At 42.2% G+C, this 12169-nt stretch overlaps 1 protein-coding gene across 1 annotated transcript in view; it reads right to left on the bottom strand.

The window, feature by feature from the left end:
• The window catches only part of TOPAZ1 (testis and ovary specific TOPAZ 1), a 128835-nt gene extending 123707 nt beyond the window's left edge, over positions 1-5128 (bottom strand). Inside the window, exons 1-3 of the mRNA XM_082724755.1 lie at positions 4797-5128; positions 4136-4197; positions 1722-3565 (exon numbers count right to left, since the gene is read on the bottom strand). Of these exons, the coding sequence (XP_082580881.1) occupies positions 1722-3565; positions 4136-4197; positions 4797-5001 (2111 nt within the window). The 5' untranslated portion in view covers positions 5002-5128. The remainder of the gene's footprint in view (positions 1-1721; positions 3566-4135; positions 4198-4796) is intronic.
• Between the last annotated feature and the right edge of the window lie 7041 nt (positions 5129-12169).

The raw sequence follows: 12169 nt of genomic DNA on the forward strand, positions 1-12169 counted from the left end.
CAAACAAACAAAAAAGCAAACTTCCTGCCTAATTCACAGTTTTCTCTTTCTACCTTTGGTGGTAGAAACATCCTACTAGCTAACCGAGAAGTCTTCTCCTAAATAGCAGATTTGTTCTAATTTCCCTTATGAATTCCTCAAAGGAAGCATGGTATAACAAGAGTTAAAATCACGTTCAAAAACTACCTTCTATTGAACCCTTACTCCTCACCCAGTGCCATGCTAAAACCAAAATCCATTCTTTGATTTAACCTGTGAGGCAAGATCTTCCCTTTTTACAGATATGGTAAAATAATTTGCCTAAAAGGTCTCATAGCTGCTAGGTAGCAAGGAGATTAAAAAATTATAAGGAGTACAAAGGTCAAGTTCTTGACCACTAATCTTTTTTTTCTTAAGCCCTTAATTCTACAGTAAGATAGACCTAAATTAAATCCAGATTATGTTATAAGCAGTGTGACCTTGGACAAGTGACAACTTGTCATCTTTACTTTTTCCATCTTCAAAATGGGCAGATTATCAACCCTATCTCATTACATCACTAAAAATAAATAATAAAGCTCTTAGTCCTTCATTTAGCAGATAGAAAGGATTCTATTTGGTGATAAGTAACAAGTTCTTAAAACGCTAAGAACATCAAGAAGAATATGATATCACAAAAGTAACCAAACAAAATTTATAAATACCAGAGAGATTTAAGTAATGTAGCAGTGAATCTTAGCAGAAAATGTTTTCATGTTTCTGTTCACAAAACATTCCTTTATTCAAGTATTGTAACATATAAATCAGAGTTTAAAGAATCATAAAAGTTTAGTAAAATGTGACATAATATAAAATTTGGACCAACCAGAATGGATCAAATTCCTGAGCACAAAAGTTACCACTTGGTTTCATTTTTAAGTTGCCTCAGGCAAACTTGCCCTCTTTGGGGGCTAAATCATCATTTAGAACCATCACCTTAAAAAGCAGAACCCTGAGAAAATGCTACTTTCCTCTGAAAACTAGTTTAACTTTTGATTCTACTCTCGAGTCCTAAATACATCAAATAAACTTTCTAAGGCTTCTACATTCCTTAAAAAACTAATTTTTTATCTAAGAAGGAAATCACAGAAGATGGGTTAAAATATAAGCTTCTTAATAAGTAACTTGTCAGAAATAAAAGTGTAACTGGGGCGCCTGGGTGGCTCAGTGGGTTAAAGCCTCTGCCTTCCGTTCAGGTCATGATCCCAGGGTCCTGGAATCGAGCATGATCCCAGGGTCCTGGAATCGAGCCCCACATCGGGCTCTCTGCTCAGCAGGGAGCTACTTCTGCCTCTCTCTCTCTCTACCTACTTGTGATCTCTGTCAAATAAATAAATAAAATCTTTTTTTAAAAAGTATATCTATATTTGTTGTAATAATAGGAAAACAAATACACTTTTGAAAGAAGCAATGTTAGTAGTTTTAAAAGCCACTTTACAAACCATCTTTTTAAATTCTGAACAGCTAATCTGCCCCATTATAATTTCTAAGAAGTGTGTAATTGTTTTATTTTCACTAATTTTAGCATAATGACATGTCCAGGTCTCAGCAGTAATGTGCTGTATTACATTTAGTAAATAAGGGAGTTTAAAAAAATAATGGAGCTTCAGTGATGACTGAATAAATTAGTGATACTTAAGAGCAGAAAATGCTTTTGAAACCAACAATAATCTGCACCAAAAGGCATACTGGAACATGCATACCTCAAGTCATCGCTTGGTTCTTTTTTTTCTGGAAGTTCCATGTGCTTAGAGTCTGTTGACTGGTGCTCTTCAGCAACATTGGGTTCCTGGTTTATCATAGGGAACTCTGAAGTGAATGAGAGCTCCCCTTCACTGGAGACCCCAAAGAGGTCTGGGTCATCTTGAATGACATCAATTAAGAGGACATCATCTTCATATGCTTTAAGAATATCTGGAAACCCCATTTTAATTTCTGAAAAGTTCTTAGTCATTTCTCTACCACTAACTTCAGAGAAAACTGGTTTGAATGTTTCTTGTTCATTAGAGCAGAAAGCAGGACTTTTCTCAATACACCCAAGATCACAAGAAAAAGTATTTCTTTCAACTGTGAGAGAAACAGCTTCCTTGTTTGAAATAATATTGCCTGGTTCAGAGATGTGGTTGGATGGTTTATTACCATTACCTTGCTTTAAAAAACTTGAAGAAATACTACAGGAATGCTTGCAGCTGCATGAGTCAGAATTAGCTTGCACTGGAGTTACACTATTTTGTATTCTCAAAGACTGAGGACCTGAAGTTACTGTAGAAATATTTTCTTTATTCCTATTTTGTCTTACCTCGGCTCCAGATAAATTGTCAAGAAGTTCTAAGGGACTATATGCTTCTCTCTCTGATGACCTTGCATTTATTTCTTTCTTTTTTTCTGTTTTATTCTTAAGTAATGGAATTTTAAAATTAGTCAGCCGGCCTGTGTTCAGTATTTTCACTAAGTCTGGAACCACAAGGGTTTGCTTAGCAATGCATGCTTTTCGATGAATAGTTTTGCCTATAGAGTTATTTGCTTCCTGGACATCCTGGGAAGCCACTGTCAAATTAAATTTTGTTAAATTCCCTCTATCTTTTTTTTTACTTCCTGTTAAGTTTTGAGGCACATTAGTTAGCTGAGTATCTTCAGTAGTATTAGAAACTACCTCCGAACCACTTCTGCTTGGTTCCTCTGACTGTATCTTTTTATCATCAATTATGGGTTCCTTTATAATCATTAAAGTAGGTTCTATTGTGGAGACTAAAGACAAACAATTTAAATTAGAATCCAATTTTTCTTTACTTGAAGATTCACTGTTTGTTTCTGTTATGGTACTTTGTAATGATAATTTAGAATCAGTTAAGTGAGTTTGATTTGTTTGGTGTTTAAGAAAATCATCTTGCTTAAAACTTTCCCGAGACCCAGGAAGACAGTTATTTGAATCTGGCAAGGAAGACTTTTTCCAACACTGGGCAGATATTCTAGCACAGGAATAACAAGGCCAAGTTCTTTTACCAGTCATCGGTATTGTTCTGTGACAGCCTAACTTCAATTCTTCAGCTTCATTTCTCAATTCTTCCCATGAAGATCTCTTTTCAAAATTACTGCAATCACTAGGTAATTTCACTATTGAGCTTTGCACCAACTTAATATACTCTTCTGGCTCCATGCTTTTAAATCCTAAGTGCTCTGAATCATTTTTTATTTCTTCTTCCAAAAGTGGCTCAAGGGTTTTCTGAAACATAGCATTTACATGATGTCCAGGACTTGGTTTTTTCCCTGCTGTTTCTGGAAGACTTAATAAATGACCCACTGGCGAGAGTGTATTGTGGTTTATTTTTCTCAAAACTTTTAAAGGACTTTTTTTAGCCTCTAAAGTCTCTGCTCCTTTATCCTCAGCACCTGTTTGGTTTTCTTGTAATGCCAACTCAGACTTGCTATACATATTAGAGAAGTTCATCTCAATAATCATTTCATCTCCTTTTTCAGACACCTTCATCCTTTTCCTGGGTTTTCTCCCAACATTGCTCTCCTCTATTGAGTATTTACTGTTTTCATTCTGAAGGCAGGAAAACAAGCCATTACTTTTACTTTGGTATAAATCAGTTTTTTCAAGCAATAACTTATTTACTCCCATTAAGTTTTCTTCAGTTTGTAAAAGCTGAGGAGCATTATTTGTGTCACTCTTATCTGCAAGACTCCTAAAGTTTTCTTTCTTTAACTTTCAGGAATTTTCTGGTACATGCATACGTCCACCATCACGTTTATATGAAAGGCTATTTTCATCATTACAACCCTTGGAATGGGGGAAACAACTGCAATCATGTAATTTTAAAATGGAATTACTTTCTACTACAGGTGACAAGCTGTTACAAGAATATTTTGAAGTATTCCTGTACAGTTCATCTTGGAATTCAACCTTAATATTTTGTGTAGCCTTATTTTCAGTTATTTTGAGAAGGACTTTTTAAGGGCTTTCTAAGCCCTTAAGTTTTTTAATTCAAATTCTTCTTTTAATACCTTCTACCAAACCTTCCTTACCCAAAGACCGCAAGAAAGCCATACTTTGAAATTCACTGCACTCCACTGTTTGGAAAGATTCCAAATTGGTTAATGATTCCTTTCTTACCAGGTCAGTCCCTGGCTGTGGATCATCACTTGAGGCTTCAGTAACTTTTCTTTTTTCCTTGGCTGATCAAAACAACAAAACATACCAGAAAAGATTTTATATTGAGGAGGAAAAAGCAATACCACTTAAAATTTAAAAATTGTGAAGCCATCCACTTTTATTTCCCTGAATAGCTGTATGGGAACACACAAATGCTTTTAAATGAAAAACCTAATTTCTGTTAAGGAACTACATACAAATCTGCATAAGTTTCAAGGCAGCTGAATAACCTCTAGCATCAGTATCACTTCACACTACCCAAAATGGATCACTAGTAGGAATTCCTCTTACCGTAATTCTGATCAAGGGCTCCTAACAGGGCAAACACCTTCTAAGAGAATTCCTGTTCTTCCCCCTCCTGGTCAACCACGTGCATCGGTAAAGCCCACACAAACTCAAGTTAAACACTAGTGTGAAACAATGATGGGGCAGGCTGAGGTGCAAATGCAAAAATGGGAGCAACCCCTGAGCGCTTTCTTGCTGTCTGCCCAAATGCAAGGGGAGCTCCGCCTCCTTTGCTGCTTCTAATCCCTGAGGATCTGAGGGGTCCAAAGGGCTCCCCTGGCCCCCAGACCCTCCTCTCAGCCGCCTCACAGCAGCCTTCCCAGCCCGGACTCCTCACCCGACTTGTCACTTTCCACCTCTTCTCTCCCAGACGCCCGGGCCACCATTCTCCTCTTTTGCCTGCTCTCCTCGCGTTCCCAGACCTCAGGGCCGCAGCCTCCCGCTTCGCCTGGCCCTGGCCGCCGGCCTCGCTTCCTCGAGCCTCGCGCGTCGCCTTCACGCCCGTGGGCCGCCGTGGGGCCCGAGGGCAGCAGCCGCCGCATCAGCCCCGGGCGGCCCGCCCTGCCCGCGATGCCCGCTGATGCCCTCCGAGGCCGGCCGCACCCGCTCACAGGCGGCCACCCGCCACGCAAAAGCTGCTTCCGCTGCCAAGACCCCAGCCTTGGCCCAGCTCCGCGCTGCCTGCCGTCTGGCTCGGGGCCGGAAGCGGAAGTGGGGTCTGGGCGCTGCAGACCTAGGCAGGCTGGGCGGGGCCCAACGGGCAGAAGGGCCCAAGCCAGTGCAAGCCCTGATTGCGGGCTTCACTGATTGCGACGGTGGCCCGTGGCGCCTTTCTAGGCCAGAGTCTCCTGGAAACTTTCAGGGCTCTTTCTCTCACTTACTGCCCCTTCCGCTTGGCCGCTGGTAGAGATGACTGCTGGCCAGTGGCTTCTAACCATCCCCAAACCACGTGGGGTCCCTTTCTATCAGCCCTCTTAATTTATTTACCCACATATCCTATAGGCACCTCAAGCTCTTGTACGGTTGCAACACTGAGCTTATCTTCCCTCACAGGCTTGCTCCTGTGTTGGTGGATGTACCACCATCCACTTACTTGTCTTAAGAAATTCAGAAACCTTTAAACACAGCTTCTTTCCACATCATCCCTCTCAGCCACATTCATTATGTCTGCTTGATTCTACTTTCTGTGTTTGTCAGCCACTCTCCCCTTTGCTATTTGGTTCTGGCTCCCGGAATCTGACTGATCTACTGCATCAGCCTCCTAAATTGTATTCATGCTTCTGTCCTGTGTAATCGAACCAACCTTGAGTTTGCTCCTTGGTGAGTCAGAAATTGCACCAGACTGAGTTGTGGCACAAAGAAACTTCATTTGCAGCAAATAAGGAGATGATGGGTAATAACTTCCAAAGCCGTGACTCCCTAGCAGGGGTGAATGGGTTCCTTTTATTTAGGGCTAGGATGAATATTTAGATAGAGAAGCCTTGTTATCATATGTAGAGGCAGGCATAGGATCCTGCACGTGTCTTAAGAAAATATTCCTATACATGACATTGTATGTTATGTAAACGAGGCTCAGGCTTCTTCTTGGCTGGAGATTTTAGTATTATAATGAGGTAAAAGTAGTCTTCAATCATTCCACAGGCCACTCTGTGGTCCAACTGTGCAAGCGTGAGTCAGGGGTTAAGTTCAAACCAGTGTGGGTTGTCTGGGTGGGCAGAGGCAGTAGTTACTGCTCCAGGGAGATTTCACTTTCATTTGCCTGAGTTAAGGTATAAGCAGGAAAAAAGAGCTTAAGGAAAAATGTGGGACAAAGGTCAGTGAGTACAAGCAGGTGGGCAGTACAGTCAGATCTTGGGGTCTAGCTGGTGATATTTGTCTTGTTCCAAAGAAGCTTCTACCTGCTGCCAGCCTTGCCCCTCCCCTCCCATGAAAGGAGATGCTGGCATTTCTCAGCTTGGCTCCTCATGAATTTTCTTTACTCAGAGACTACAACTAGCAGAAAGAAGTCCAAACTCTTCAGTTTGGTATTTGTGGCCCTCTCTGATGTGGCCACTAGATATTTAACGAATTTTGTCTCTCACTGTCACTGTATGGGAAAAGTTGAGCTTCAGTGGAAAATTATGTGAAGGAGTCACCCTTCTGCGTTATCTGATTCTGATTCTATGGGAGCTATCTTACAGCTCTAAGTTTTAAATAAGTAGTAGCAATGCATAAGATGGTCTGTAGACATGTGAATTCTGTCATATAGATGTTCAGTTGACTAGAACTATAGATGTTCTCCTCTCACTGGTGGAAGAACCCAGTTTTGCCTCAATTTGCATTCTCTTTAAAATCCCTGATCTATAAATGGGTCTGTTCTTCGGACTTGTCTTCTCAACTGGTAATTATAAATCTGCCTGATGATAGAAAGTCATTAACACACTTTCATTTTAACATCTTTATGAAAATCATGACTTTATCTTTTGGAGGAAAAAACGATCTTCTAACAATACATATCTCCTGCACTTTGTATACTGTGTCAGGCCTGTGCCTCTCTACATGCTAGTCCTGGAAATTGTTTTTTGCTTTTCTGCCTGGTGAACTACATGTTCCCCTTCAAGATACAGTGTGAGAATCACCTCTCAAGGAAGCTTCCCTGCTATCTTTCTCCCTACACTTGTGTGTGCGCGTGTGTGTGTGTGTGTGTGTGTGTGTGTGTGTTGGGAGCAAGGAGTGTCAGGTATTCCTGCCTGCCTGCTAACACATTACCTTCAGCTCTTTTCTTGTGGATCTCTTTCAACGCAGATACCTTCTGTTAGTCTTTGCATTTTGTATGTTTTAAGAAAAACTTGGTGATTTTTTAACACAATGGGTGTGGACATTAAAAGATGGTATGATTGGGGTCACCTGGGTGGCTCAGTGGGTTAAGGCCTCTGCCTTCGGCTCAGGTCATGATCTCAGGGTCCTGGGATCAAGTCTAGTGTCAGGCTCTCTCCTCAGCAGGGAACCTGCTTCCTCCTCTCTCTCTGCCTGCCTCTCTGCCTACTTGTGATCGTTAAAAAAAAAAAAGATGGTATGATGCACAGAGTAGCCTTGTAGGTTGGATAAGCAGTTTAAAAGGAGTATTCTTAGGATCTTCTATAACTAGAACTTAGGTAAGGGAGGTGTAGAGGATCTAGAAACTTCTCTTGTTTCTTTCTGCTTGTGAAAAACTCAGTAAAGGGAAACCAGTTTAAGAATTACAGAATAGAAAAAGCTATTTAAGGGGTTTCAGGCTACATGTTCGTTCACAAAGAGGCACTTTGTGCCTCAGTTTTCTCATCTGAAAATGAAATAATAATAGTGTCTCTGGAAGGAATATGTCACCCCAAAATATGACTTTTTGACATAAACATTGTTTTGAGCTGACAACAATTAGGAAGCAACAAATACAGGAAAAACTCTCTCAACTTCCCCACCCTTTCTGCTTAAAGGCAGGATATAAATTTTGCTTTACTGGAGATGACTCTAGACTTCTATCAGCATAGAGATAGAATCTACAGCATAGAGATAGAAACTACAGCAATCTGCAAATTAACCTTACTCCATTAGATTCTTCCTATATATCAATCTTCCTGCAGTTTGTCACTCTAGGAAGCCTAAAATAGTTTTCCTTTGTGGTACCACTTCTAAACAAATTTAGTGTTCACTGTTGAAGATGATAGCACTTTATAGGCCAGAGTTCTAAGCCACCACTTGATGTTAACTCTTTGTTGAGGTTTCTCCTGCATGATGTACCCCGTATGCATTAAACTGTTTTTCTCTTGTTAACCTGTCTTTTTGTTAAAGAACACTTCAACAAAGGGCTTTAACAAATGGAGAACTTAAGATGGGTAGAGTTTGTGTGCAAATATTTGTAAGGTACTTAGAACAATGCCTAGCAGATTGTAAATATTACGTAGATATGTTAAATAAAAACCTCAACATATCAAAAGAGAAACTCTTTATAATTTTGACTTTTACTATTTATAAGATAAATATTGTTACTAAGATCTTAGTAAAATAAAAGATAAAAATTCAAGAGCCCAGCTTCTTTGGTCTGAATAAAAACAGAGGAGATAAATATAGCTATAGACCCAAGAATTTAAAACTTTTATGACCCATAACTGTTTAGCAATGCATAAAAGAAGAATGGGAAGAGTTTAGTAGCATAGGAAATTGAAAAATGAAGCACACTGAGTGTATTCAATAAGGAAATTCTCATCTTTGTTACAGATTTCAAGTTCTTCATACCAAACTGCTTTCATGGAAAACCTGAGGAAATTAGGTGTGTTCATACAAGTTTTTATGGATCTTCTGCTCTCTTCTGTGACATGATTATCATAATCCTAGTGGGCTTGGTAATTTCTGGAAAGGGCAGGCAGAGCTGTTTACCAAAAATACTCAATCTTCCTAGTAGTAGATCTCCTACACTTCAGAGTTCAGAAGATGGAGCAGAATATTTACCCATATCTATTGGGTTGCATCTCAATCTGCATAAAGTTGGCCCTCTTGCTAGAGTCAGGGGGTCCCTTCTCTTCTATTCCCTTCCCTTTTTCTATTAACCCTCTCCCTTTGCCCTGGATTCTCACTGACACTACTGTTGAGCCTTCAAAGTCAACTTCAGCATCACTGCTTCTTGAATGTCCTTTGCGTCTCTAACCTGAAAGATAACATCACAGCCACATTCTCTCTATATTCCACAACTGCAGCTGTAGATTATTAATGCACAAGACAGGCTACATAATTCATGGGGCCTGTGCAACTATACAGATCATGTGCCCATGAAGCCAGTCCTACAGATCCATGATACAGATCCATCTACTTGTACAAACATCCAGAAGGCTACCAAACCTCTCTATTGTTAGGATCTATCAGCTTTGACAGTGTTATTCTGTATCATGCCTGTCCAGTTTGCACTCAGGGCAATCCCATACCCTTCTACTGCCTGCTTTGAATCACAGGGGCCAGCCTCTGCAGTCTGTGTTTTCCATTCCCCTAGGTGAGCTGGCTTTGGGTGAGATTTGGCTATGGAGGACACTGGTAGGAGGACACTGGTAGGAGAAGGGATACTTTTGTCTTCCTTAGGCTGCCTATCAGACACAGATGTGTCTCCGTTGAGACTCCAACTCTTGCTGGTAAGGCTCACTGTGATGCAGCTTTCATCAGATACCTTGAAATCTCTTTGCTTCAAGAAGAGGCAGTGTCTTTCTATTGTTATGAACCTCTGGAACCTTCTGGAAACCATGAAACCCTGTTCATTTTCTCTGCTCATTCAGCCCAACTCCTGCATTACATTCCTTTGTTTAAAATACTTAATTTCTTTTCCTTTAAGAATCCTCCCTCCCCTTTGGTGAGTGCTGTGAAGTGTGTAAACCTGGCGATTCACAGACCTGTACCCCTGGGGATAAAAATATATTATCTGTTTATAAAAAATAAAAAATTAAAAAATTAAAAAATAAAAGAATCCCCCCCCCAAATCCCCAGTAACTAAGGATTATGGTGGAAGGAGCAAAGGGGATGAAAGGAAAGACTTCTGTTCTGACACAAGTGTCCTGACAAGTGTCAGGAAGCGTTCTTTCACAATCTTAAAATGAATGTCTAAATAACGTGATATTCTCCCAAGAAATGGTCATTTTTATTTCTCTTAAGTATTTCTAATACTTTCTTCAGGGTTAGCTTCTTGTTGAGTTTTAGATTGTAAATGTTCTGTCCAGGAATATCACACAATCAATCTGGTGTTCAGCAAATAATAACATATTGGAAACTTTAAAATGTTTTTTAAATCAATGATACTATTTTACCTCTTGAAAAAAAAAAAATCAAAGGCTGTTGGGCTCCCCGCCGAGGGGAGGAGGTGCCCGGGCCAGCCGGAGGCCTCTCCTTGGGGCTGAGTGGGATGGCGAGTGTTGCGAACCCGGAACGCACCCACAGAAGACACCGGGCTCGGGGGATCTGTCGAAGCAGGATCTCACTTTATTGTGCGGGGGCACACCTTATATAGAGCAGCAGAAGGGAAATGAGAACAGAGGGAGAAGAGCCAATAAGATTATGCCAAGTAGCAGTTGCTGGGTAAGGCGTGTCGGGCGAGAGGAGGAAGTGCCATAGGTTTCAGGAACCGAAACTGTGAAATTGGTGCCTTGTTGGCCGGAAGAGACGGCAAGCCGGCGCCATCTTTATTCTGGGCCGCACCCTGTGGAGGCACCTCTAGTTATGTGCCTTACATTTCCCCCTTTTGTTTTTGTAGGCATGACTTCTGTCTTAGGTTGCCAGTGACAAGACAACAGGCTTACCTGTCATTGAGGGTCATACAGCGTAGGTATGTCCTCTGTCTTAGGTTGCTAGGTGTCTTTCATTGGTCTTACCCGTCACTGAATATCACGCTGCTACGAGGGGCATCTCTTTTAAGGCCTGTCTTAGGTCGCTCCAACCGGTATGGAGTCTTACCCGTCATTGGCCAAAAGAGATTAGTGATATATCTCTTCATCGCGGGTGGCCGGGCTTTGGTAATGTACTTGAACGCTCATAAGCTGAATGGCTTCCATCCTCTTTTGTATAAATTGAGTTAGCTTATTGATAAAGCAGGGGCCAAAGGAAACGACAAGGAGCAGAATAAAGAGGGGGCCCAGAAGAGGGAGGAAGTATGGGAGAAGGCCACCGAAGCCGGTCCCGAACGGACTGTTCCACATCTCGTGACGCCTCTTTTCCAGGTCTTCTTGTAGTTTTCTAATTTTATCTTGAACTATGCCCGATTTGTTGGCATAGAAGCAGCACTCTTCCTGTAAAAACAAATAGATGCCTCCCTTTTCGGCAGTTAAAAGATCAAGACCTCTGCGGTTTTGGAGTACTACAGCGGCTAAGGAGTCTAATTGTTCCTGGAGGTTTAAGATGGTTCCCGCTATTGTTTGGAGATCATCAATCATTTGTTGGGAGAGTGTTTTATAAAAATGGAGAGAGGTGCCCAAACCGGCTGACCCAGTGGCTACCCCGACAGTGATGCCGAGCCCCAATAAGAGAGGGATGGCGGGATTGGCTCGAGCATTTCTCTCTGCAATTAGTTGGCATTCCTCCTTGTATAGGGCTGTCCACTTTATATATAAGGCCCCTGGAAGAACGGCCCTAGCAAGCGACCGCCAGTCAGCTGCTGTACATGGGGCATGGGCCAGACCTCAGAGGATGGTTTCTGTCCATGGGGCATTGGGCCCGTCCTCTAATACTGCCTTTTTGAGCTCCTTAAGGTCCCCAGGTTCCCATGGGTACCAAGGAGCCGGACGGTTGCCTCCTGGGTTAACGTTTACGGGGAAAAGAGAGCAGCTGGAAGGCTCAGGGGAGGTATGCTCCGGGGGGGGGGGGGGGCAATAAGGAGGCGGAGGAGTGGGCGCTGATGGTTGGAGGAAGGGGTTAGTAGAAGGGGGGCGCGTAGGAGGGCCTTCAGCCCGAGATTTGGGTTGGAGATCCGGGGGCCAAGGAGCTGCATCAAAGGGATCTAGCGAGGGATAGAGCCTCTTTGGTTTAACAGGGGGGTTTCCAGTGGTGTTTGAGACGGTGGAGGCGGGCTCCTTTGAGGGCTGGTGGGATTCATTTGGGGCAGCTGCTTCGGGAGGGTTCTTAGTGGCCTCAGGTTGTGTGGGGAGAGGAGTTTGGGATCTAGGGGGGCAGGATGTCTCCTTTGACCCCTTGGGAGGTCGGGGAGGAAAGCAACTTTTTAATGCT

The sequence above is a fragment of the Mustela nivalis genome (assembly GCF_964662115.1).
Source record: "Mustela nivalis genome assembly, chromosome: 1".
Lineage (NCBI taxonomy): Eukaryota > Metazoa > Chordata > Mammalia > Carnivora > Mustelidae > Mustela > Mustela nivalis.